The 26,769-nt window shown below is 42.4% G+C and overlaps 1 protein-coding gene across 2 annotated transcripts in view; it reads left to right on the top strand.

Moving 5' to 3' along the window:
- Nucleotides 1–2,502: 2,502 nt before the first annotated feature.
- Nucleotides 2,503–26,769, top strand: part of NBAS (NBAS subunit of NRZ tethering complex) — a 196,778-nt gene continuing 172,511 nt past the window's right edge. For both annotated transcript variants that reach the window (XM_070428703.1, XM_070428702.1), the window contains exons 1-9: nt 2,503–2,702; nt 4,583–4,637; nt 6,923–6,959; nt 7,847–7,924; nt 8,242–8,289; nt 10,066–10,109; nt 19,384–19,517; nt 20,237–20,370; nt 21,327–21,425. In XM_070428703.1, the coding sequence (XP_070284804.1) occupies nt 2,586–2,702; nt 4,583–4,637; nt 6,923–6,959; nt 7,847–7,924; nt 8,242–8,289; nt 10,066–10,109; nt 19,384–19,517; nt 20,237–20,370; nt 21,327–21,425 (746 nt within the window). In that variant the 5' untranslated portion in view covers nt 2,503–2,585. The remainder of the gene's footprint in view (nt 2,703–4,582; nt 4,638–6,922; nt 6,960–7,846; nt 7,925–8,241; nt 8,290–10,065; nt 10,110–19,383; nt 19,518–20,236; nt 20,371–21,326; nt 21,426–26,769) is intronic.

Genomic DNA, 26,769 nt, shown 5'->3' with positions numbered 1-26,769 from the left:
GTTCATAAGCACAAAGGGGGGGGTAAACAGAGTCACACCTGGCTGGTCTAAGACAATCTAGCAATTTTTCTTCCATGGTTCCTAACCCTGCAACTCCCCTCCATTCATCAGTCCCTCCTCCCAGCACATACACAATCCTCATATCCTGGCAACACAATCCTTCTCCATACGTCAGTCCCCCCTCCCAGCACATTCTGTAACATTCTGTAACCCTTCCATGGCGCAGTCCCTCACCCTAGCACAGCACAATTTGTAACTTTTGAAATAATTTAGAATCTCAGTGGACCCAAGTCTCACAGGTACTTGTGAAAGTGAAGACAAGTTTTCCGGGGGGGAAGGGACCCTCTAACCCCATGGCTTGAAAAATGCTCACAAATTGGATTTCAAAGCATATGAGCAAGCAAGGTATACATACACACACACACACACACTCATCCTCTCTCTCTCTCTCTCTCTCTCTCATAAAGAAACAAGCCACCATGAGCAAGAGTCAGGAGAAAAAAACACACAAATATCTTTAAAGATGTCAGGTATTAGAAATAATCAGGTAGAAATTTAGTTCCGTTGAGGCATACTTGGTATGCTATGAGAATAGAAAAAAACGGGAACATTTTTCCGTTTTTTTTCCTTCCCCTCATCAAAGGCTTATAAAAACGAGATGACTTCTTGTGAAAATGGGTATGTTTTCATTATTAAAATCATCTTTTTCACTCTCAAAAGTTTCTCAGTTTGGACAACTTGCTCTACCTGTACAGTCAGTGTAAGTAAGACCAGCTAGCAGTTGGACTTCAGCCACGCAGCCTGCCTGAAACCTCCCTGTTGAACCTTGATCGCTTTTCTGCCTCTTCTTTTCCAGCCCCAACGTCTGGCATTCTCCAGTACAGCTCTTCTCACGGTAGGCGTATTCTTACCACCTGCTTCCTTTTTGCTGGCCACCGCACGGCCTTCCCCTCCCAGGCACTCTTCTGGGTTTTAAACAATGGAGCAGGCTTCCTAGCCTGCCCGTGTGCTCAGAGCACTTCTGGTAGAATTTCCCTCCTGGGAATCGCTCCCCGTTAAATGCATAGTCACTTTGCAGGTGTGGTAGTGTCAGCCCGTACTTTTTGTTTCTGCACAACGTAAGCTCCCAGGAGTCAGCCAGGCATGGCCTTCGGGTTCCTGTTCTGTTGTACAAATGAGGAAGGGTGAGGATGAACACAGGAATTCACATAATGTGATGATGGCAGAGGAGAAACACCTCTTGGTGGTGTATTTGAGATTGTCCCCTTCACAGCTAAGAAGGAAGCAGCCTTTGTGGGTTTGGCCAGCCACCTCCTGGCTGTGATTGTGCTGGTCAGTGATGAAGAGAATGGATGACGCAGGAAGCAACCCCATTTCTATCTGAGAAAGGATGAGACCGGGAACTTGGTGTGCGGAAATGGGAAGGGACAGTGCTGAGGCCGTGTCCCAGCCCAGGGGCCACCCCTCCTGCTTCCCCAGTGAATGGTGTCCCTACCTGCTCACATTCTAATCTATAGCCTACCACATGAGAAGCTGGGCACCTTGTCAGCCCTGGTGGGATGGGGAGGGAAGTCTGGTGTTTGCAATTGAGGATTTGATAAAAAGACAGCTGTTGGGAAGAAGTACTTCAGGATACAATGTGTCAAATAGGTTTTTTGGGCAGTTTTTCATTTATTCAACAAATAATATATATTTTGTCCTGTGCTCTGTTCCAGGCACTGTTATAAACTCTGAGGATACTGTTAAGGGACCCTATGTATCTATTCTAGCCGCTCATCATATCCTTTATAAAAGGGGTTCTGTGAGCTGCTCTAGCAAATTACTGGAACCCACGAAGGAAGTCTTGGAAATCTCTGATCTACAGTCGATTTGTCAGAAGCACAGGTGATAACCAGGGTTTCCATCTGGCATCTGAGGTGTGTGCGTTGGGAGGTGGGTCCGGTTTGGGGGTGGGCAGTCTTGTGGGACTGAGCCCTGAGCCTGTGGGATCTGTGCTGTCTCCGGATAGATAGTGACAATTTTTTAAATTTGCAATCACCTTCCCTGAACTCGGGTTCCCAGATCCCCCTCACCTTCTGTATTCTTTTCCCTAACACTTGTCATCCCCCAATGTTTTGCCCTCTGCAAAAACTAAGCACAGACTCCATTGGCCCTCACCGCCTTTCCCAGCTTCTGTAGCATCATCATTCCTTTGATACCTGTGATGGGCTTCATCTGTGGCGTCGCCTGACTTCTGGGTGCATATTTAAAAAAACACTACTTGCCATCTTTCCATGTATTAGGCAACAAACCCATCTCAGGGGGACTCTTTTTACCATTTTCATGTTACAGAAGCTGGCGGGGGAAGAGAGGTGCAGACTTGGCTGATCGCATGCAGATGAAGACGCAAGGAGCGCAGAGAAACCCAGTCATACCCCGGACCAGCCACAGACCTCGTACTTCCTAGGCACGACGGGGTTAACCTAACATTTCAGGCCAGTAGACTCCGCCCCTTCTCCCGGGCAGGAAGAGCGGTCGCGGCCGGGGAAGCTTGTCCCTCGCGGGCGGCCGTAGTGTGGCTCCCTTCGCTGCCAGGCCCGGACAACATGGCGGCCTCCGAGTCCGCGCCGGCTGTCTCTCCAGGCGCCGCGGAGGGCGAGGAGGAGACGATACTCTATGACTTGCTGGTCAACACCGAGTGGCCCCCGGAGACAGAAGTGCAGGTGAACCGGGCTCCTCTAGACCCGGGGCCCGCTTGGCGCGACCGCGCCCGGGCAGAGCCACGTAGGAAGGGCCACGTAGGGTGGCGGTGCTGGTGGGCGGGGGAGCTGGGCCCGGCCGCGCGTCTCGTTGCCTAGCAACGGCGCGGCGGGTGGGCGGGGGTCTGGGTCCCGGAGCCGGGCTCTGGTTCTATCCCCGGCGGCACCGCGAACTCTGGTTCTGTCCCGGGCGGCACCGCGGGCTCTGGTTCTGTCCCGGGAGGCACCGCGGGTTCTGGTTCCGTCTCGGGCGGCACCGCGGACGCTGGTTCTGTCCCGGGCGGTGCTGGGAGGGGGCTGCAGCATCGGACGCCAGGGCCCCTCTCACCCCTGACTGCGTGTCCCCTCCCCTCCGGGGCGGGCCCTCCTGTGCAGCGGGACCCGGAGTCCGCGGACCTTCTGGCGGGCGGCCACGGAGCGGGCGTCAAGCCTTCACTCCCGCCCGGAGCTGAGTTGCGCCAGCTCTTGAGTATTTCACTCAACAAGCACTTACCACGTGCAGGTGTGTGTGGGCCCGTGTCCCAGGTACCGCGCCAGGTGCTGGGCGCCCAGGTGAAGCACTTGCACGGGGCTTGCAGTGTAGAGGGGAGACGATCGGTCGACGATTCTCACCCCCCCCCGCCCCCCCCCACCCCCCCCCCCCGCCATCAGAGCTGAAATATAGCCTCAGGTGTGAAGAGTGAGGCGCTACTGCCCCGGGCTGGGTTCTCTGCTCAGGAAGGGGTCGCGGGGCTGGTAACCTGACCTGGACCTGGGCTGTCAGTTCCCCAGAGAGGACCTCCCCGGCGGGGGGTGAAGAGAGGAAGCGGAATCCACGTCTTTCCGGCAGATGTGTATTGAGAGCCTCACCTGTGCCCGCACGGGTTCAGACTCCGAGGGTGCGGGAAGATGGAAAAGGACTTTTACCGAAGATCACAGAGTCCAGGCCATATAGATTCTCTTCTACAAAATCTTTCAAAAGTGTTTCTCTACCGGAGAAACTACTCATTCTCCTGTGCAGTTTGTCTTTCTCTTTAACCTTCCCGTTGCAGTTTCTGCTCGTCGCGAATAACGTATTTTGTAGGCTGGCAGAGATCTGTATATATTACTGTTTTTCAGGTATTTATTTAGTTTCTCTTTGTTTTTTTACCGGTGTGAATATTTTATAGGTTATGCAGCCAGGAAGCAGCCGCTGCTGCTGTTGGTTGGATAAGGATAAGTTTTTGCCCCTTTAGCACTCACTGGTTAATCACAACAATGATTCAGAATACCTAACCTTATACGTACATTGATTTTTAAAAAAATAAGCACAGCATCAACTTACATTGAAACCTCATGGCACTCAGCATGTGTAGTGCCTAGAATTGTTTAGCCCACATAGCCTGTTTGAAATATACTTAACTATTTAATGTAGCAATTATATATCAGTGTGTGCCTCACTAGCATTTTCTCTGTGGATATAAAACATTCAGTGCATTTGTCTCCAGACATGAACTTATTTCATCTAAATGACCCCTTTTCCTGCAAGCAAAATGTGGTTAGGCCTCTCTAGCCCCCAACTGGTCTTTGCCCTGGACTTCTCTTGTCTTTGGACTGGTGTTTTGATATGAAATAGTTCCAGCCTGAATCCTTCCTTATCCTCTGCAAGATTCATCCTTACAAATGCCTGTGACTCCGTTATGCTCACTTGTACGCCCACCTGCCCCAGGCCTGCTTCTACCTGTTTCTGTCTAGGAGTAGTTTTTAAATACTGGTAATTTGTGCCCAGTGGTCTGAGTAGTCACAAAGAAATAGAACTTTACATAGTGTGTAAGGATTACTAGAAAATTCTCAAATGTAAGCTTTTTTTTTCTTTCCATCTGCAGCCTAGAGGCAATCGAAAACATGGTGCATCCTTCATCATCACGAAAGCAGTTCGAGGTACGGATAGCTTGTTTATTTTTTCTACATGTATTTATATACATCTAAGTATATGGCTAGCAGGTAATTCCCCCCCACCCCCACCCTCCATTTCATTCATATCTGTGCTATTTTAGAAAGTTTAAGAATTTAACCCTTTGCGGTCCAATGTTATTTTTGGAATTCAAACAGCCTGGTCCAAATTAATTGACGGGATTGAATGTTGAACTTTTTAATGTTGTTATTGCTCGAAGTTGGACCTGCTCCTAGCACCTGGTCTGTCGAGTCAGCCTCGAGGTTGGACCGAAAAGGGTTAAAAATGTGTTTTTTAGACTTTAAACACGTTAAGAGCCATGACTGACACTATACTTTCCTTCGGGACTGGTCAGTCACCGGTGCCTCCAGCATATCGGTGAAATCGGATATCACAGGCTAAACAGAAAGGAAGACAAAACAGGCTTGGCGCTTAACGTGTTAATGTAGAACCTGATAAAAGTGACGAGCATACATATTACCTGAGTTTAGTTTTAAACATTTTTTAAAAATATATTTTATTGATTTTTTACAGAGAGGAAGGGAGAGGGATAGAAAGTTAGAAACATCGATGAGAGAGAAACATCGATCAGCTGCCTCCTGCACACCCCCTACTGGGGATGTGCCTGCATCCAAAGTACATGCCCTTGACTGGAATCGAACCTGGGACCCTTGAGTCTGCAGGCTGACGCTCTATCCACTGAGCCAAACCGGTCAGGGCACCTGAGTTTAATTTTATATATGTATCTTCATGATATGTGATATGTATATATAGACACATACATGTCTGCATGTATATGTGTGTATATGCACACACTTTTAATGTAGCGTGGAGCTAATGTATGGCTTGAGTTAGCCATTATGGATGTGTTCAGGAGGAAATGAAGAAAATCAAGCCGAGTTGGAGCCCCAGAGAGTGCGGACATTGAAGGTGAAAGGACAGTGGCAGGCTGTTTTAAGCGGCTTACGTGATGTTTCAGGTCCATCGGGCCAGGGTTAATTAAATTGCAAAATTGACAAACCAGGGCATTCTTTAACTGCTGGCGGACTGTACACTGTGCTCACAGGATCACACTAGCCGCAGTGAGGGGTGCTGGGAGGGCTTGTGGGTATTGATACTGGGCTTTACCAGGCCAGCAAGCTGGTGCTGCTCTGAGTGTATGTGTTAGGTGAGGAAGCTTGCCCAAGGTCATTCATTTGGAATTTGACTGCATGCCTTTCTGGTCCAAAGCCTATCTTTTTTTTTTTTTAAGTATATTTTTATTGATATCGGAGAGGTTGGGAGAGGGAGATAGAAACATTAATGATGAGAGAGAATCATTGATCGGCTGTCTCCTGCACGCCCCCTACTGGGGATCGAGCCCACAACCCGGGCATGTGCCCTTGACTGGAATCGAACCCGGGACCCTTCAGTCCACAGGCTGACGCTCTATCCACTGAGCCAAACCGGCTAGGGCAAGCCTATCCTTACACTGGTGAATGTGAGCTACTCATACAGAGGAGATTCAGTTTCTAAGGAGCTGAGTACTTGAAATTAACTGTAATTGTACTTTCTGAGAAAGATAAAATAATTTTATCTCCTGATACAAGAATCGCTAGCATATGCAATTTTCGTTATCACAAACGCTTTGAAGTTCTGGAAATTCAGAAAATATATATGTCATAACATTTATTGTAGAAAACTTAGAGAATATAGGTAACCACAAATTAGAGTAAGTAAATTACTCTTCATTTTGCCACCCACAGGTAATCTATTATCCTTCAGACCTTCACCCAGTGATATACACTTAACTGCGTACAAATATGTTCTCACGCACATGTTTTAAATGAGATACTATAAAACATTATAAATAATGTGTTAGAAATTGGTTTTCATGGACTTCCCCATTTTTTAGATATTATTTAATTTTTTGCTATAAAGTATAAAATGGTATCTTAATTTTTTAACAAAAATACGTTGGTTTTAAAGGGCTATTACTATGATTTTTACTCCATGGTTTTATTAAAGCCTGTTTGGCAAAATTTAGCATTTTAAATCACTTTTACTTTTTGTACTGTTAGGAAATACTTCAAAGTTTTGAATACACCAGCTTGGAACTTAATATGAACAAATATATGATCTTGTAAAATACATACTGTATTTTAGATTTTATTCTCTTATTTTAAGAGTTGTACTCTGTGTTTTGTAATGACTCATTCTACAGTGTATTTTGGATTTTATCATCAAGAAATATTTGGCTTTGCTATTTATTTATTTATTTATTTATTTACAGATCGCTTATTATTTTTACGCCAGTACATCTGGTACAGGTGAGTCATTAATTCCACAGAGAAAGGGTATGAACATCAAATACAAATAACTTTGTCCTATTTATGATCTAAGTTTTCAGAACTGAATTGTGATATAGATGCTGATAATAGGTGAACCCAGTTTATAAAATAGACATTTCATATATTTGACACACTCTGGCGGGGTATCTTACAGACTTGGGGTGATTTCCTTCCCTTAGTCATTATTCAGATAGTCTCCTGACAACTTGTGCTTTCACTGATGAGCGTCTGAGCCTTATCCTGAATGATGAAGGCTCTCTGCCTTATCTCGAATGTCCACACGAGGGATCTGCAGCTTGCAAAGCTTTTAAACAACTTTTGTGTCCTTGTTGTCGTATCCCCTCTCGTGCATCAGAGAAGGTTCTTTCGCTTTCAGTTCTTGGGTATTTTTGAATTCTTTTGAGTGTTATGTATGTTTTCAGGCACAGTGCTAACTTTGAGCTCTAAAAAGAACAAAAAAATGATTATTCTGACAAAGGATATAATTCAGCTTTTAGATACGTGTGTAGGAATAGTTTTATGGAATTCTTTACCACGGATTGCTTTTCCCTTGAAGACGTCTAATGTTACAAGCTGCAGATAAGATAGATGATATGGTTCTGTGAAGGAGACCTTTGGCTCTGCTCTAGGGCTGGCTCCAGTGTTGTCTGCTTTTCCTCTGGTGCGTGCGTGCGTGTGTGTGTGTGTGTGTGTGTGTGTGTTTCACAATTGGATTTTAAGCTCGCTAATGTGTTGTGGTTTCAGCCCTGCGTGTGTGTGTGTCTTTCACAATTAGATTTTAAGCTCACTAATGTGTTGTGGTTTCAGCTGTGTGTGTGTGTCTTTCACAATTAGATTTTAAGCTCACTAATGTGTTGTGGTTTCAGCCCTGCACCCTTTTTGCTCCCTGATGGACTGGTTCGCTTGGTTAATAAACAGATAAACTGGCATTTGGTCCTTGCAAGGTAAGGATGTATACAATTCATATGTTTCTCTACCTGGGTAAGCATTTAAATTTCATTATGGCATTAATTTTGGGGTGTTTATGGCTTAATAGTCTTGACATTTATTGTATATAAATTCCCTTTGATATATATTGTTTAAATGTGGTAATTCAAGCTATATTGGAATCATTTTGCCTGCTTTTGTACCAAATGTCATCTAACTTCAAGGTCTAAAGATGAAACAACTTTAAAATGATTTTAACTTAAAATCCCTCCGTGTGTGGAAGACTGTTACAAATGTGCATACAGATTTTTTTCTTCTTTCTCCCCTATGAAAGCAATGGAAAGCTTTTGGCTGCTGTTCAAGATCAGTGTGTGGAGATCAGGTAATTGTTAACATTCATATTAAAAATGTCCTCTGAGAAGCATTTTACTTGACAGATGGGAACTAAGAGTTTTAAAGGGGCACATCTAAAGGGACTTTACCATTAACTCATGTTTCTGCCTCACTGCTTCTTTCTGGAGAACTAGGAGTTAGGCCTTGTCTGGAGAAAGGGGTAATCCCCAATTTTAGGGGCGCCACATGTTTTGCCTGCTGTTCCTAATGTCCCAAAGAATGAACTGGTTTTCCTGAGTTAGTTGCTATTGTTTCATTGCTTTCGTCACTGATACATTAATTAAAAATAAAGCGCATGGGAAGCCCAGCTTAGAAGCCTTCTGGATGTGTACGTAATGCCCCCGAATGTCTCGAGAGAACAGAACATCTCTGGTCTCAAGTAGTGTGTCTTGTGCGGACCCACAGTCCATCTACATACAGCTTGATGCCGACAGAGCAAAGGGCCCCTACTTTTCTATACCTTCCTCAGTGTGTGCTTAGCTGACTTCACAGCACATAGTCCAAGAAGAGTGGATTCCAGAGTTCTGGAAAATACACATCGTCTAATGAGAAAGTAAAGTTCCTTAAAAGACAGCAGAGTGATGTGGGGAAGTGGAAAGATGAACATGCCCCTTTAAGAAAGTATCCGTCATCATTTAATTAGCAAAATGGTGTTGGACAGCCTTTTAAATTTGTTTTATTATTTTTACAGAGAGAGAAGAAGGAAGAGAGAGAGAAACATGAATATGTTGTTGCACTTATTGATGCATTTATCGGTTGCTTCTTGTATGTGCCCTGACTGGAGATTGAACCCACAACCTTGGTGTATTGGGACGGTGCTTTAGCCAACTGAGCTACCTGGCCAGGGCCAATAATGACAGCCTTTTAAAACTACATTGCTTAATTTGGCATGGTTGTACCAGGCGGGTTCCTCTTCTTTAACAACATCATTAAGCATCACGTGGGTACAGTGTTTGAACTGACGTATGCATAGGATGGGCTAGCATTTCCTCTTCCGTTTGTTGCAGCAATGTGAAATGCATCTTTTTGAGAATTGTGCTGATAGTGTGACTCCTTTTTTCAAAAATTAAATTTATTGGGGTAACATCGGTTAATAAAATTATATAGGTTTCAAGTGTGCAATTCTATGATATATCATCTGTATATTGCACTGTGTGGCCACCACCCAAAGTCAAATCATCTTCTGTCACCACACATTTGACATCCTTTACCCTTACCTATCCCTCATCCCCCTTCCCTCTGGTAACCAGCATACTGTTGTTGGTGTCCAAGAGTTTTTGTTTGTTTCTTTGTTGCTTTCAGTTTTATAACCCACATATGAGTGAAATCATATGGTTCTTGATTTTTTCTGACTGACTGACTTGGCTTAGCATGACATTCTCAAGGTCCATCCATGTTGTCCCAAATGGCAGTATTTCATCTTTTCTATGGCTCAGTAGTATTCCATTGTATACATGTGCCACATCTTCGTATCCAGTCATCTATTGAAGGACACTTTGGCTATTTTTATGTTTAAACTCACTTGTGCTTATGTCACTTCATTCTTGTTATAGCTCTATTCCTGATGAAAAGAAATTGTTGGAAGAAAGTAGTATCCCTAATGCAAGGGTCTTATTTGAGGCACAGAACCCTGTCTGTAAGAGCAGGAATGATTTATTGCTGTGTAGAGAAGTTGTCCAGTCTGTAGTATCTGTGGTGGTGTATGGTAGTAAACAATACTGTTGTTATGTAAAACTATTGTCTTCATTTTGTGCATACATTGCAGGTCTGCCAAAGATGATTTTACATCTATTATTGGGAAATGTCAAGGTAAGAGTTTCCAAAATTTCTAAAAAAATGAAAATTTCAAGTCTGCAGTAGTTTACAGTATCTCTTAAAAGTCAGAATAGAGATTAAATATTTATTAACAAAGATTGTTAAAACTGCTTAATAAAATAATTTTTTAAAATCTGAACTGATTTCTCTTACTGTCTTAATTTTGCTTTAGGATGTGCATTTTGGAGAAATTTGAAATGGAAACTTTTTAAAGAGTCTAAGCCAGTTTTGTGATGAAGTTTTTGTATGTGTCTGTAGTCTTTTATTTTGAATTCGATGAAGAAATAAATATTTTGGTGTAAATCAAGAGTTGGTCAGATATGGCCTGGCCAGTGTGGCTCAGTGGTTGAGCATTGACCTATGAACCAAGAAGTCACAGTTTGATTTCTGGTCAGAGCACATGCCCGGGTTATGGGCTCAATCCCCATTGGGCATGCAGGAGGCAGCCAATCAGTGATTCTCTCTCATCATTGATGTTTCTAACTCTACCCTTTCTTCCTCTCTGAAATCAGTAAAAATATATTTAAAAAACAGGTGGTCAGGTATATACTAGTAAAACAAAGTCTGGGATTTGATTATTCTTCGATATAGTCAGCAAGAATTTACTGAATGTGTTTTATGTAATATGAATCATTCCTGGTACTAGGGGTGTTATTGTGAGCAAAAGGTGTGTTCCTGTACCTCATACAGACACTCAAATACTTGATTGTAAACTGACAGATCTGATGAAGGAAAAATACAGAGTTGGGTGAGCGTCCCTAACCAGGAGTGTGAGATGAGATTGTTGAGAAAAAGTGACTTTTGGAAAGCAACCTTAAGAGTGAGTAGAGGGTGGGAGCAGTGGGGAAGGTGTGTGTGTGTGGGGGGGGTGCTTCATCTGCAGGAGCAGTGTGTGAAAAGGTAGCTGGGAAGCGTATACCAGGAAGGCAGTAAGAGGGCATGATTAGGTGAGTGCACCCATTACTTCTGCTTATTTACAGGGCCTGCAGTTCATCTGCATGACCTTGTGCTAGTTTAGTGGTGGTAGTTGTGGGAATCGTAATGATGACAATCCTGGTCGTTGTGATGACAAACATTTACAGTGTCCTTACTGCATGCCAGGCGCTGCATTTTCTCGTTTAATTGGAAGAGCATGGCACTCATATTTATCTTAAAGCAGCGTTTGGGTAAAATGGATATTTGACAGTGAAAGCGGGCGTGGAGAAGGGAGGCATCGATTGTTTTGAAGTGTACAAAATGGTGAAAGACAGGATTCCCCGAGCTCCCCATGGAGATGTTGCTCTTGAAGCTCTTTGTCAAAAGCACATTGGTGGCCTGGGGCCAGTTTTCTTCTAATTTTTCTCATTCTCAGCCATCCAAATGCATTGAGAAGATTAAGAATTAAATGTTTTAAAAATGTTTTGAGTTCCCATATGAATGGTGATTTTCTGTTAGTATGTTAGAGAATCAGTATTCCTAAATAATCCACATGTACTAGTGGATAAGGTAGTAATAGAGTTCTTATAGAGTTTTCTTTTATTAAAAATTGAATTTATTGGGGTGACATTGGTTAATAAAATTATACAAGTTTCAGGGGTACAATTCTATATTACGGAGTTCTCTTGACATACAAGATATACATTTTATGGCTTAAAGCAAATGTAAAACTTATCCCTCCCTGTTGTTATCTGTTCCTTCTGCTCAATTCCCTGGACGGTCAGTGGTACCCTTATCTGTATCAAGCTGGAAATGTAGACATATTTTTTCCTCTTTTTCTTTCTCTCCCTTCCTTCTTTCTTCAACACATAAACATTAAGCTTGCCACTGCGTGCCAGGCGCTGTCCTAAGCCCTGTGTATGTCTGCAGTGAGGCATGATACCGGCTACCTGGACTGAAGGTCTGCAGTCCCTCAGGCGGAGAGAGACGGGAGTCCTTGCAGTGGTGCCGACTGGCACAGTGGAGGAGCATCCCCGGTGACTCCCCCCGGGCCTGCGAGTGTGGTTAGGTGGCTCTTGCTCCTGCTCCTGCGCTCAGCCCTCGGGCCCCAGTTCTGGCTTTTAACATTTTCACTTGCTTTCTTGTGACTGTCTCCTGATGGTTTTCTTCCAGATGCTCTTCACTAATCCAGCTTTGCACAGCTTGCCCAATTGGTCACTCATAAAAGAGAATTACCATGTTACCTTCAGATCTGGCTCCCCTGTCCTCCAGATAGGTGACCTTGGACACGTTTCCTTACCTCTCTGCGTCTCAATTACCTGTAATATGGGTATGATGTTATAGATGGGGTTGTGGAAAAGTTATGTGAGCTAATGTAAATATGTTAAGCTCTGGGCATACGAAATATGAATAAAGCTCTTAGCATAATGTCTGACACTTTGCAAGTACTTAGGAGACATTAAGCTATTACTGCTGCTGCTGTTACTCTGCCGAAAATCTGTCAGTCATTTGCCATTGACTGTAGAATGCAGGTTAGAGTTTCTAATTCAGGGCATGAGACCTTTCACAGTCTGTTTGTCTGTCCTGTGGATCCCCCCGCCACATGTCTGTGGTTTTCCAACCTCATCGTGCTTTTTTGTTTTGATTTGGTAATCCTCACCCGAGGATATTTTTCCATTGATTTTTAGAGAGAGTGGAAGGGAGAGGGAGAGACAGAGAGAAGCATCAATGTGCGAGAGACACATCGGTTGGTTGTCTCCTGCATGCGCCTGACCGGGGCCAGCTACGAGGTATGTGCCCTTGACCAGTATTGAACCTACGACCCTTCAGTCCTTGGGCCGACGCTCTAACCACTGAGCAAAATCGGCCAGGGTCCCATCCTTTTTATGCCTTTGTACCGATAGTTCCTTTTGCCTAGAAGTTCCCTCCGTTATACTTAATTAGTTGCACATATTTTAGTTCCAGCATCAGTTCTTCTGGAAACCTTCCTCACTGTATCCTAATCTACTTTCTTTTTCTAATTATTTATTTGCTTGTCCGATTCACAGTTAAATTATAAAGGCAGAGCTTCTGTCTTACTCAATGTTTTTTTAAATTTAATTTTATTCCTCGTGCCTAGCATGGTGTCTGACTCATAGTAGGTACAGAACTTTTGGCATACAAATTTTGACCCTATCAAGTGGGTATTGGCACTTGAGAACTATTAAAATGATTTTTATGAGTGAATGTATGAATAAAGTATATTTGCCTATATCCTATGGTTCAATTTTAGAAATTCATGTATAATATGTTTGTTTTTGTTAAGCATATATAAATTTATGGATAGTTGTCATGATACGGGTTTTATTCCTAATGTACACAAATGTATGTACATACCATGAATGGAACAGTAAGGACAGATAAGGAGTCCTGTTTGCATAGTATCCTTTTGAGAATAATAGAAGGGGAGTAGAGAATTTCTAAAGCTTGGGGCTCTAGCATTTTCTGAATTTACTTTCTATGAAAGTAGGCCAGATCTGGCTTAAATCATATACAAGGATCAAAAAGTTCCCAGAAGAATAACCTGAGGATGATATTCAATTGCCTTTCCCTCAGTGCTGCCCTGGTCCTGAGTGAGGGCTTGGAGAGCCATCTGTGGGCGTCTGAGCAGCTGCTGGGAATGCCCAGACTCAGACAGACGGGGCCCCCTTGAGCTTTGGCAATAGACACCTGCCCTTGGCCAGGTGAGAAACACACAAGTTAACATGAAAATGGGAAGCCTCACCCTTCGGTCTTTCACTCAAATGGTAGTACTTGTTAGAGTTTTAGTGTGTACAGTTAATGTGGCAGCCTGGATGGGATAATGATGCTTTGAGAGCTAATGTTTTATTTTGTTGGCTTCTGAATGTGTGAATTTATGACCGTAATGCTGCATTAATGGCTTCTTTCCATTTCATATAATGTGAGGTAACGATCATTTGCTTATTATCTGGCTCATCTTTACGGGAATGACTCTCATATGCCAAATGATGTTTCACGCCTCTGCCTGCAGAAACGCAGCCAGTTGTACTTAATGCATTTTTGAAACTACATATTTCGGAGTCTGCGGACCGAAATAGGAGCTGTTTGGTTCCACTTTGGCATTTTTCAGTTATTGTTTTATAAGATGTAGGCCATTCGAGAATGTTTTAAATGTGCTTTGCAACTTGTTTGTGTTCTGTTTGCCAAGCCATAAAGAGGAATTCAGTCTTTCCCTCTCTGGAAGAGTGCCCTGAAACTAGAACATGGAATTGGACGTTCTAAAGCCTTACTGTGTTAATCAAGAGATTTTCTGCAGCTTCTGATTCTGAGATACCACAGACCAGGGCTTCCCAGTGCTAAGCCGCAACCTGCTTACTCTAGGTGTGTGGGTTCCATTGCCCTCCACTGGCCCAGGGCCCCGTGACAGCCTGAGCTCAGACCGGCTCCCTCTGGTTTCCAGCAGCCTCGTCCGTTTACCTTCTGGTGCCACACATACAGCATTTTCCGTGTGTGTCTTGACCTGAATAAGGCTGCAAAGCATAGACTACTTGGAGCACCCAGATTTGGAAACGAAACTTTTTCATTATGGAACTATAATTCAGGAGCCTCTGGTTTTGTAACTGTTTTCCCCTTTTTGTATTTTGTTGGAGAAAAAAAATCTTCTGTGTTGAAAAAATAATACACATTCTCAGAAAAAAACTTTAGAAACTAAGAATGAGCAAAAAGTAGAAAATAGAAGTAAATGCACCATCCAGAGATAAGTAGTATTAACATTTTATGGTCTATTCTTTAAGACATTTTTCTGCTAGTACCCATTACTATCAATGCGATCTGTGAAAATAAAATGTTCTATAATCTGCTTTCTTCACATAAAGATAGATTGTTAAGTCTTTTAGGTTGAAATTTAAGAACTTTCCAAAGTATCTTTTTTTTTTTTTTTTTTAAGTGAATAACACCTTAGGTGTTAGGCTGTAGGTGTCCTAAGTCATCCAGAAAGCGCCTATAAATGTGATCTCTGAGCAGTAAGCAGCCCAGTGCTGTACTTGATCCCTCATGCCAGGCGGAAAGGAGCGTCACTAGGCCTTGGTGCAGACGGCTGTGTAGAACACGGGCAGCAGATATTGCATCTATGTTCCTGGGGATATTGGTTTGTTGATTTTATTTTCCTTAAATGTCTTTCTGGTTTGGTATTGGAGTATTCTTGCTGGTCTCAAAATATAAGTTGGCAATGTTCTTTCCTTTTCTGCTTAAGCAGAGGTTTGTGTAGAATTGGAATTATTTTTTTCTTAAATGTTTGATAAAGTTCACCAGTGAAATTTGAAGTTTTTTTTGTATGCTTTCAATTCTTAATTAAAATTTTAAAAATTATATAAAATGTTTAAAAAATTTCTGTTTCCTTTTGTTCTAGTTTTTCATGGAAACTTCTTCTAAATTACAGACTATATTGGCTTTAAATTGTTTGTCATATTCCCTTATTATCCCTTTACTTGTTATCCTTTTGTCAGATCTGTACTGATGTCCCCGCTGTTGTTCTGGGTATTGGTAATTTGTGTTCTCTCCATTTTTTCTTGATCAGTCAGGCCAGGGTTTTTTCAATTTATTTATTTATTCTTCAGCAAGAAAACTTTAGGTTTTGATTTCTTCGGTTTGTTTTATTTGATTTTTGCTATTATCTTTATTATGTCATTCCTTCTGTCTATTAGGTTTAATTTGCTCTTATTTTTCTAGATGAAAGAAGTTTAGATCATTGATTTTGAACCCCTCTTATATAAGTATTTTAGGCTGTTCTAATTTAAGCATCTTTTTGTTATTGATATCTAATTCTGTAGTGGTCAAAGAACATATACAATATGATTTTAACCTTTTAAGTTTATTGAGTCTTGATTTATGGTCCAACATGTGGTCTGTCTTCATGAACCAAATTTTTAAAAAAATAATTTGATTAAAAGAATTTAAAAGAATCTGATTTTTGGGTATGGTGCAGTTATTGGTTATAGTGTTTTATAATTGTCAATTATACTTTTTGCATTAGAACTGTTCAAAATTTTATATCCTTTCTGATTTTCTCTCTAGTTGTTCGATCAGTTGCATAGAGAAGTGAACTGAAATTGCTAATTATAATTCTGTATTTCTTTATTTTACCTTTAGTTCTGTCAGTGTTTATACTTAGGAGTTCTAATTTTCAGAGTGTATACATATTCTGTCCTTTTGTTGAAATGGGCTCCTTTGCCATGAAGAACTGTCCCTTTTTATCTTTAGTAATACTCTTGTCCCAGAATCTGTTTTGTTTAATGATAACATGGTCACTCCAGCTTTGTTCTGATTAGTATTTGCATAACATATCTTTTTCTCGCATTTCGCACTTAATCTGTATATTTGTATTTAATGTAAATCTCTATAGTAAGCATATAATGGAGTTTGCTGCCCCTCCCCCCAGTCTGACAATTTTTGTCCTTTAATTGGAATGTTTAGAACATTTATACTTAAATGTAGTTACTGGTGTGGTTAGGTTTAATTCTACTTTCTTGCTATTTGTTTTTCTCTGTTTCCTTTTAGCATTTGCTCTGGGTTTAAAATGTGTAGCTTATTAAAAATTATTTTATTGCATAGTATATATCCATTCACTCCTGGCTCTTTTGTACTCTTTTAAATTTTTTTACATATGTTAAACCCCCACAATATATTGTTATTTTTGTCAATAACTTTAAAAAATGTTTCTATTGATTTTAGAGAGGAAGGGTGTGGGAAAGAGAGATAGAAACATCAGTGATGAGAGAGAATCATTGATCAGCTGCCTCCTGCATGCCCCCTACTAGGATTGAGCCCGAAACCCTGGCATGTTCCCTGACCGGGAATTGAACCCTGACCTCCTGCATAGGTCAACGTTCAACCACTGAGCCACATCGACCAGGCTGTCATCTATAATTAAACATTTTTTAAAAAAGTTAAAGAATGTATGTGAGAGATTGTTTATTGAACCCTTCATTTTGCAAAAGGAAACTGCTCCCCAAGGTCACACCGAGCCCTTTCATGGCTGTCCTGAGAGTAGAACCCAGAGTTCCTTAGTTTTCAATCCTTGGCAATGCCCATTTCGAGTTTGGGCACATGGGCACTGGATTGACGCACTCCTTTAGCACCCGAGCACTGATTATGGACCAGAGGGCACGAGGTCAAGTTACTCCCTAAATGGGCACAGGGCCCGACATTTTGGAATTTATAGTTTAATGAATAGGAAGACGATAAAAGTAGACAAACAAAGGTATTATTATTGGGGATAAGAACGGTGAAGGAAATGGAATCGTTGGAACTGAGGACAGTGATGGGCTTTGAGGCTACGTGGGAGGGGGACAGAGAAAGCCTGCTGAGGACGTGATACTGAGTGGAGCCTGGAAAGATGCTGGGAGCCGGGAAGGCTTCAGCGGGAGTGTCCAGGCAGAGGGAGACTGACCTAAGCTCTGAAGTGGCAAGAGCTGGACCACGTGGCAGGTGGAAGGGCTGTGGTGGGGCAGGATGTGAGCAGGTATGCCAGCTTCACCAGGCACCTGGCAGGTGTCAAATGAGGCTAACATTTTAAAAAATATATACTTTTATTGATTTCAGAGAGGAAGGGAGAGGGAGAGAGAGATAGAAACATCCATGATGAGAGAAAATCATTGACCGGCTGCCTCCTGCGCACCCCACACTGGGGATTGAGTCCGCAACTGAGGCATGTGCCCTGACTAGGAATCGAACTGTGACCGCCTGGGTCATAGGTCACCACTCATCCACTGAGCCACGCCAGCCAGGCAGATGAGGCTAATTTGACCCCAGCCTTTGGAATACTTTTCAGACAACTCCAAGGACACTTGCAGCTCTCCCAGACCACACAGCCAGCTGGGAACATCCAGTGATAAAATCTTTCTTTTCCAGTTGTTATGTAAAAGCCCACCTTGTAATGAAAACATATCTTTCTCCGGGTGAAACACATGCTGAGTTTCCCAGAGCCCCGGGTTGTAGCCAGGAGTAAAAGCAAAAACAAGTCCCCTTCAGACGGAACTGATTTCCGAACAGATACAGAACGTGGTGCGTAAATCTTTTTACCCAGGAAAATGAAATAGGAGGCAAAGCCTGTTGTCACAGGGAAAGCAGTCATAGCGGGGAAGTGGGGCTGTGTTTGTGCAGCACAGGAATATTTTCAGGGCATTAAATTGTCGTCCTGGTGTTTATGGAGAATCTGTGTGCGCATCTTGTATTCTTGTGCTGTTTATCATTTTGTTCCCATGTTGACTTCCAAGTTTGATTTTTTTTAAAGCTATCTGAAGACAGAGAACTCTTTTTTTTTTTTTTTTTTTAACACATTTTATTACCGTTAAAAAAGATTGCTTTCCCCGAGTGTATGCAATATCTTCTTAGGCTCTGAGAAAACCCACCAGACCCTCCTGTGTTCTGCTCTGGATTCACCTTGATTCTCCTGATTATCTGGAATTTTAAAAAATGTATTTTTATTGATTTCAGAGAGGGAGAGGGAGTGAGAGGTAGAAACATTAATGATAAGAGAGAATCATTGATCGGCTGCCTCCTGCACGCTCCACACTGAGGATCGAGCCTACAACCTGGGCATGTGCCCCGATCGGGAATTGAACTGTGACCTCCTGGTTCATAGGTCGATGCTCAACCACTGAGCCACACCGTTTGGGCTGGAATTCTTATTGGTAAAGGGAAGGCACTGCTCCTCCTGTCTCTTCAGTTCTGAGATTCTAGCAGGGGGAACTGAAGCAAAAACAAAAACCAAAACCATCGGAAATCTCAAATACAGGTGTTGGGTTACTAAAGTGCTGATTATCAATATTTTATAATTGTGTGATTAAGAACAAGTCTCAATTCACCTGCCTAATATATATTTTATATGTGTGTATACATATTCCTGATACTCTCAGCATAATCATGCTATTTCCTTGGCATCTATAGTTGATATACTAGTATTAAAAGCTCTTGGTTGAAATGTTTAATTTTTGCTTTTAGAGGAATTGCAGTCATTGGATTGGAATTATTTTCTGCCCATTCTCTATGCTTTTAATATCTTAATTCCAAAGTATTGGAGGTGTATTATTCCTGAGCCTCTACCAGGCCAGGCATTCAGGGCGCTGGTGTCCATGGGCTTTGCTTTTCAACATGTGGGCAGAGCTGGCCATGGTTCAGGTTTCGCACTCCTACTTGAAGGGGGTTCAGGGAACTGTTCCCATCTGTGGCACCGAAGCAGGAGAGATCCTTAGGAGGTGATGTAATATGATTGAATACTTAATTTTAGTTGCAGTAACTGTGTTAGCGTTCTTTATAATATATTGGCAAAAGCACTCTTTCCTCTTTGTTCCAGTTCCAAAAGACCCGAAGCCCCAGTGGCGGCGTGTGGCCTGGAGCTACGACTGCACGCTGCTGGCCTACGCCGAGAGCACCGGCACCGTGCGGGTGTTCGACCTCATGGGGAGTGAGCTCTTCGTGATTGCCCCGGTGCGTACATGCCTTCAGCCGGTAACATGGCTTTTCAATGTCTTTTTCGTGTAAGCACTCGAGTGAGTGAATGTGAAGAGAGGGGAAGAAGGAATATAAATCTGAATAGTAAATGGTGAACTTAAGATGTGCAGAATCTAGATAGTTATGCATACATGAAATAGTTTATTCTTTGTATTTCGTAACGCAGTATCCAGATGCAGTCCACCGTTACTAACACGTGGTAGTAAGTACTGAGTAGAGATACCAAAGGATGTTATAAGCTTCCAGTGAGGGGAGAAGTTGGCAGTAAGTGAGTACTTTTAAATGTCCTTTCCTTTGAAGGGAAATGGAAAATAATTGGAGACTTTTTTTTAGTTTTGGTTACTGCTGGAAGTAGAAATCCACATTTGAAGGCTTCTATCTGAATTCTGTATCTCAGAATCCTTTGAGGCTGAATGGTGGCATTACTGTGTGTGTGTGTGTTTGGCTGTGGGTGTCCAGTGAACATAAGTTCACTTATCTAGGTGAACATCTCATCCAAAGAGGCAGCCGTGGTCCAAGCTGTGGTTGGGAGGCTGGTCTAGACTTGGGTGTCTACTTGTAGGCACTCTGACTGGCAGATCAATTCTGGGGCTCTCTGATGTAGAGTCACCTGGTAAGGCCAATGTCTCGGATATCTTCACTTACAGATGTTAACTTCTATCTTTTTAATAACTTAACTTCTTCCTCTTCTGCAGGCATCGAGTCTAGCAGGTGATTTGAGCTATGCTGTTGCTGGGTTGATCTTTCTGGAATATAAAGCAAGTGCACAGTGGTCTGCAGAACTCTTAGTCATCAATTACCGAGGAGAACTTAGAAGTTACCTTGTAAGGTGAAAGTAAAATACTTTGTTTGGGAAGACCTATTTGACAAAATAATGTTTATTTCTCTGGCTTAGTGTCAGATTTTGTTGTTTCTTTTTTTTTCTTTCAGCATTTTATTATGAAAGTTGCAAATATAATAGGAAGTTTGAAAGAATTGTATAGTGAAAACTCATATACCTCAACTTACATTCTACTAGCATTTCTACTGTACTTGCTTTGTCATATTCCTATCCAGCCATTCATCAATCTTAGTTTTTAATGAGTTTCAGAATCACTACTTAAATACATTTGAATGCCTGTCATTAATTAAACTTCAATATTTGCTTATAGTTTTTTTCTTTTGAGATAAAATTTGCATACAACAAAATGCACAGATCTTAAGTGTACCAGCCAGTGAGGTATGGCAAATGCATGCACTTGTGTAGTTCAAACACCTGTTGAGATGCAGAACATTGCTGTCATGCCGGAGCGTCCCTCATGCCCCTTTCCAGTAAATCCTTATCCACGCACTCCCAGAGCAACTTCTGTTTAGATGTTGTAAAGGGGGGCGGGGTGGGGAGAGGGATGGTCACCAGCATTCTGTCCACAGCACTCATGACTTGCTTCTCCATTCTTCTGTTGTTGGACTTCTGAGTTTCCAGTTTTGGACATTGCAAATAAAACTATGGCCATTCTTGTCCAAGTCTCTATGGATACACATGTTCATTTCCATTGGTTCACTATCTTTGGGTGGAATTGCTGAGTTATAGGGTAGATGAAGTTTATCTTTATAAGAAACCACCAGACCTTTGTCTAAAGTTTTTATATCATTCACATTCCCACTATAATGTATGCGCGTTCTGGTTGTTTTGCATCCTCGGCAGCATTTGTGCTATCTGCCTTTTAGGTTTAATTATAGTGAGTATTGAGTGGCCTCTCACTGTGGTTTAATGGCATGTATTTCTTTTCTACCTCCTTCCATTAGTGTTGGAACAAATCAGAGCTATCAGGAGAGTCACTGTTTCAGTTTCAGTGGCCATTATCCCCGTGGAGTCAACACAGCGGTCTACCATCCTGGTCACAGGTACGCAAGCACTTGTTCTCACATTGGGTGGAGTAGCAGGTGGACGTGGAAGTCGTGGCACAGTTTTAGAGATAAATTGTCCGTTCTGATTCTTCTTTTTTTTTAAAATTCTCATCTGACGATATGCTTAGAGAGAGAGAGAGAGAGAAACATCAGTGTGAGAGAAACATGGTTTGGTTGTCTTTTGTACATGCTCCGATGGGATGGAACCTGCAACCTGGGCGTGTGCCCTGACCGGGAATCAAACTGCCACCTCCTGGTGCATGGGACAAGGCTCAACCAACTGAGCCATCCCAGTGAGGCAGTTTTCTCTATTTAAATGTGTGTATATGTTATATATGTGTTTGTGTGTGTGCGTGTGTTATATGGGAACGCAAGGTAGAAAGAAGCAAGGGTCTTAACGGTGCAGATAAAGTGATGTGGGATCTGGATGGAGGAGAGCTTCCCTCTGTGTAGGATCAGGGGAGTGTGCAGGTGGCACTTGCTTTGGAGAATGGGAACGGTATGGGCATGAGGGGCATCCCAGACAAAGTGACAGTGTGAGCAGTGACAAGGGGAAGGCAGCTGCAGTGCATATTTTTTTATTGCTTAAAGTATTACAAAGAGTATTACATATGTCTCCTTCCCCCCCCCCCCCCCCTTGACAATCCCCCAGCCTCTCTTACCCACCAGTGTCTTATGTCCATTGGTACAGTGCATTTTTTGAAACCGCAGGAGGTGTAGCCTGGCTGACACTGCAGGGTGTGTGGGAGGGGAGGACGGGATGGGCGTGATGGGAGATTGGGGTTGGAAAGAGCTTGAAATCAGGTGATTGGAAGCACTACGGGGCTGCCTGCTCTCTAGGGGAGGTACGTGTTTGAGACGAGGACATGTGATCAGGCGTGCTTTCAGGAAGGTTGATTCAGTTGGGAGACACTAGAGCCTGGGTGACCCAGGTGATAATGGACTAGTTCAGGCCACAGGCAGCAGGGCCTCTTCATTTTCTTACACAGAATTGCTCTTCTGTGTTTTGCCACATTTGGGGCACTGTTTATGTATATATCACATTTTTTTATTATTTTTATTCTGAAGAATAGATCCTATATCTCGCATTAGAACGCCAGGTACTTGAAGGCAAAGAATGCGTCATGTACAACTTTGTCAGTCACAGCATCTAGTGTAAGCTCTGTTAATTGATACCTCTCCCTCTCGGGCTTCCTGGACTGTAACTCTAATTTCCCAAGTGCAGAAGAAAATGGTTTCTCTGTTTTGATTTTTCTCTTCCCTCTTTCTTCTCTCTATTTGATATTCTGGTCCATCCCCCGCTTTTCTCTGTTTTATTTTTCTTGTCCCCTTTCCAAGAAGTATATTTTATGTCTTAATCCTTTGCTGTTTTTTCTTGTTTATTTCACACTGACTACATTGTTTGGATATTTTACAAAGGTCAATATTTGTTATGTTTTTTCCTAGCTGTATTTCAGGGGGTTAAGTGGGGTTTACTTGGGACCATTGGTTTGAAATGATCATAAAATAGTTGTTACATGATACCAGTTTGTTGTAAGTCAGATTACATTCATTATTCTGAATTCTTTCACTTTTTGGCCCAGGATCTAAACAAACTGTAGGTATATTTTTAGGGGGAGAATGGTCTTTACATATAAAGTTTGGAAACTTAATTATTTTATCAAACCACAGAGGGGTGGGTCTCTTCTTGGTTCTGCAATCATATACAGTACAATTCTTTTTTAAAAAAATATATTTTATTGATTTTTTACAGAGAGGAAGGGAGAGAGTTAGAGAGTTAGAAACATCGATGAGAGAGAAACATCGATCATCTGCCTCCTGCACATCTCCTATTGGGGATGTGCCCGCAACCCAGGTACATGCCCCTGACCGGAATCGAACCTGGGACCTTTCAGTGTGCCGGCTGACGCTCTATCCATTGAGCCAAACCGGTTTCGGCAACAGTATAATTCTTGATAGCAGTCAGCGTGGGATGGATGACTGCATTAAGATTTCTGGATGGAAATTGCTCTAAAAGTAAGGAGTATGTGTAAATGCCCTGTTGTGCATGACCAAAATCTTGCTAGGTTATTCATGTTTTCCATTAGGTGTTCTTTTTAAAAGAGAGAAGCGGAAATGTTCCTCACATTTTTATTTATTTTTGGTTGCTCTAGTAATATGAGTCTGTGATATTCATCACCCACAAGGATTTTGTAAATGTGAGATAAATCGGCCCGAGTGGAGTTGGGATAAATTGGTGATGTACAGAATCGGGGTTTTATGAAATGCATTGTTTTGCCTGATGCTGTGAGCCCTGCTGCAGAAGAGAAATCAAGGTGGTGAGCGGGTGATATAAAACAGAGATTAATAGAGGCTTTGGGATAAGCTCTGGATTTGTTGTTTTTGATTCTTCTTTTTCACGTTTCCTAACTCACAGCCTGATGACCTTATCTCATCCTCCCCAGACTGTCTCCTGTTCCAGTCCTGTTCCCCTCCTACCAGCACCCCAACTCATTCCCTCTTCTCTTTTGGGTGCTTGGTGTTCTCTTTGTTCTGTTGATTTTGGCTCACATTGTTCCCTGGTTCCTTCTTAGAGAGGCAGCTTTAAACTTTCAGTACAGGTGGGCGCAGTGCTTGGAGCTGGCGATCCAGATGTAATGCCTGCTCGCTGAGTGGATAGCACTGCGGAGGAGTCATGTGGTCACAGATGAGGGCACGTCCTTGACGTGAGTTCATTCAAATACAAGACTCTATCTGTGTATGTATTTTTAAATGACATTGCTTTCAACAGCTTACCACTTTTAAAGAAGCTTGTATTCCTAATTTCATTGTACATTTCTACAAGCAAAAGCTGACTTACTCAGTTTTGAATCTTAGCCGTTCTTTGGGAGCTACACAGAGATAATTAGTGTTTGAAGGTAACATCTAATCTAGACTCTAGTTTACATCACAGCAAAGAGAAAAGATAGAAAACACATCTTCTCTCTTGGGCCCTTTTCGGAGCAACCCATGCTCAGAATCCTTGGTGACTCACATAATTGATTTTAAGTGTGTAATCCAGTGATTTTCAGCAAATGTATAGATTTGTGCAGCTGCTACTACAGTCAGGTTCAGAATATTTCATTACCCCTAGAGATCTCTCCTGCCTTTGAATTTTATGGAATTCAAATTGGATCTCAGTAAAACTGTAATAGATAAAGGAATGAATAAGGGGAAAAAAGACCCTTTAACTAGGCTTTCATTTGAACATTTTTATCTTTGTTAAGAAAAATACTTGGGTTTATGGTAAGAGAGGCACTTATGTTTCCTGCCGTCGTGGGTGGAACCCTCACTGAGTGATGTATGTCATGGTTATGCAAAGGGGGAGTCCGAGCACTTGGATGATTTAAGTTTTTCTCTCTCTCAATCAACCATGTTTTAGGCCAAGTACAGCTTCTTCAGAAAGAACTTGAGACGATGTTTACAGGGAATAAGAAGCGATGGTTTCAGATTGCCTTATGGTAGATTGCAGTCAGATGACAAGCTACACTGGCTGAGAGTAGTTAGGGAATGGCATTCTCCCAGCATGCAGTAGGGACTGCTGTCCTGGGCACAGCTGGAGTAGGGCATAGTCTATAGAAAGCTGTTCTTTAAGGGAGACTGAGAAATACCTTTAAGTAAGGGCATGCTGAAGTGTTGAAGGGCCATGCTCTGGGTATATTGGTTTGTTCATCTTACCTGGCTTTCTGATTTCCCCTAAACAAAACGTTAAGCATTTTCACTCATGAGTCTCTTACACTCATGGGATAAAGGGAGTATTCCAAATAAAGAGCTCATACTTAGTGGGGGATCAAAAGTGTTTGGTGTGTGAATGAGCTCTCCATTGACGTGATGCTAATTTCACTGGCCCAAAACGCAAGGGAAACAGTCTTCACGTAGAATGGGAAGGGGTGCCGTAGAGCACACAGAGGGGCCACAGCACTCTTATCTAGGGAAATATAGGCGCGTTCCACAAATGGTTAAATTTGATCTTGTGGCGAAGATAGTGTTGAGTCCCTTACCTGAAAGCTTCACCCAAGGGCAAGGGCAAATTCTGCTGCCCTCCGACGGGGTGGACCTTCCATCTAGACCTGTGAGATACTTTTACAAGGTAGTCAGTGGACTTCCACAGCCATTACATCACTGTAAAGTGGCCTGTCTTTCTCTCTGGTTCCTAAGTCATATGTATTCTGGGAGAATCAAGGCACTGATATGTGGAAAGATACACTATATTGACAGCTAGAGGAGAAGATAGCTGTAAAATGCATATTAAATTTTTCATAAACCCTAACTAGACAAGATTAATAATTTTCTGAAGGATTGCAGGGGAATGAGCACTGTGGTCATAGTCATTGCGATTATCTCCCACTGCAGGGAGAGAGTGCACTTGGCCTTCGGTAATGCAGGGTCTGTTGGCATTTGGGAGATTAACGTGCAGCCCTGTGCCTGAGAAGTATGAATGTCAGTAATCCAGTTGACCTTATATTAAAGGGTTTTTCATTTCCCTTCTCAATTTCTCATTCCTCTAGCATGAGAAAATTCTTCTTTTCATATTTCAGGTTGGTTTTTTGAAGAGAAGTGAAGCTGTTGTCTGTAGGGAAAGCTGCATTGTCTTGGTAGAGGTGAAAGCCCTTAGATGTGAATTAAGGGGCTTCTGAGCTTCACAGACTAATTTTTTGGTGGTGGTGGTGGTGGTGGGGGGGCTTTATAGGCATTTGTTTCTGGGGAGGCAGGGAAGTGAGTCTTGGCCACATCGTATGGTCTGTTTTTGCCCAGAATGTTAAGGATGGGTAGACATGTGTGGCTCAAAGTATCTTGGTTCTTAACAGCCTCCAGCTGCCTGCTTTTTTAAAGTAGAAGACAATGCCTTATTAATTTGAACATTTTTGGCTTAATACTGAAAAACATTAAGTTTTTTTGGAAATGAGCTTTCACCCATCCATCCCTCCTACATTCAGAGATTCTTTGATAGGATGGGCTAATTCTCATTATGTTACCATTGCAATTAAATGGGCCTTTTAAGATCTTTATAAATTTTTGAAACTGTTCAGTTGGTAAATCAATCAACCAATCTCTCTACCCCCTCTTTCTTTCAGAGTGTTTTGGTGGTAGTTTAACTTGATCTGACTTGGGTCAGATTGACTTTCTTCTTAAACTCGGAGTGATGCTAGCTTGGTGGGTCCCTCTTGGGAGTAGAGAGTGGAAAGAAGGCTGTTGAGTCTGTTTTATAGGAATGACGAATGATGCATACCTAGGCTCCTCTCTCCAAGACTTGATCAGGTTGTTGTGGAATGGGATCCCAGCATCTGATTTGATAAAAGCCTCTGTAGAGCATTCCGATCCC

The sequence above is a fragment of the Myotis yumanensis genome, unplaced genomic scaffold (assembly GCF_028538775.1).
Source record: "Myotis yumanensis isolate MYYU_CA2020_CCGP unplaced genomic scaffold, mMyoYum1.0.hap1 SCAF_11, whole genome shotgun sequence".
Taxonomy (NCBI): domain Eukaryota; kingdom Metazoa; phylum Chordata; class Mammalia; order Chiroptera; family Vespertilionidae; genus Myotis; species Myotis yumanensis.
Note: the sequence above shows the minus strand (reverse complement) of the source record. Positions and strands in the feature narration are given on the sequence as shown.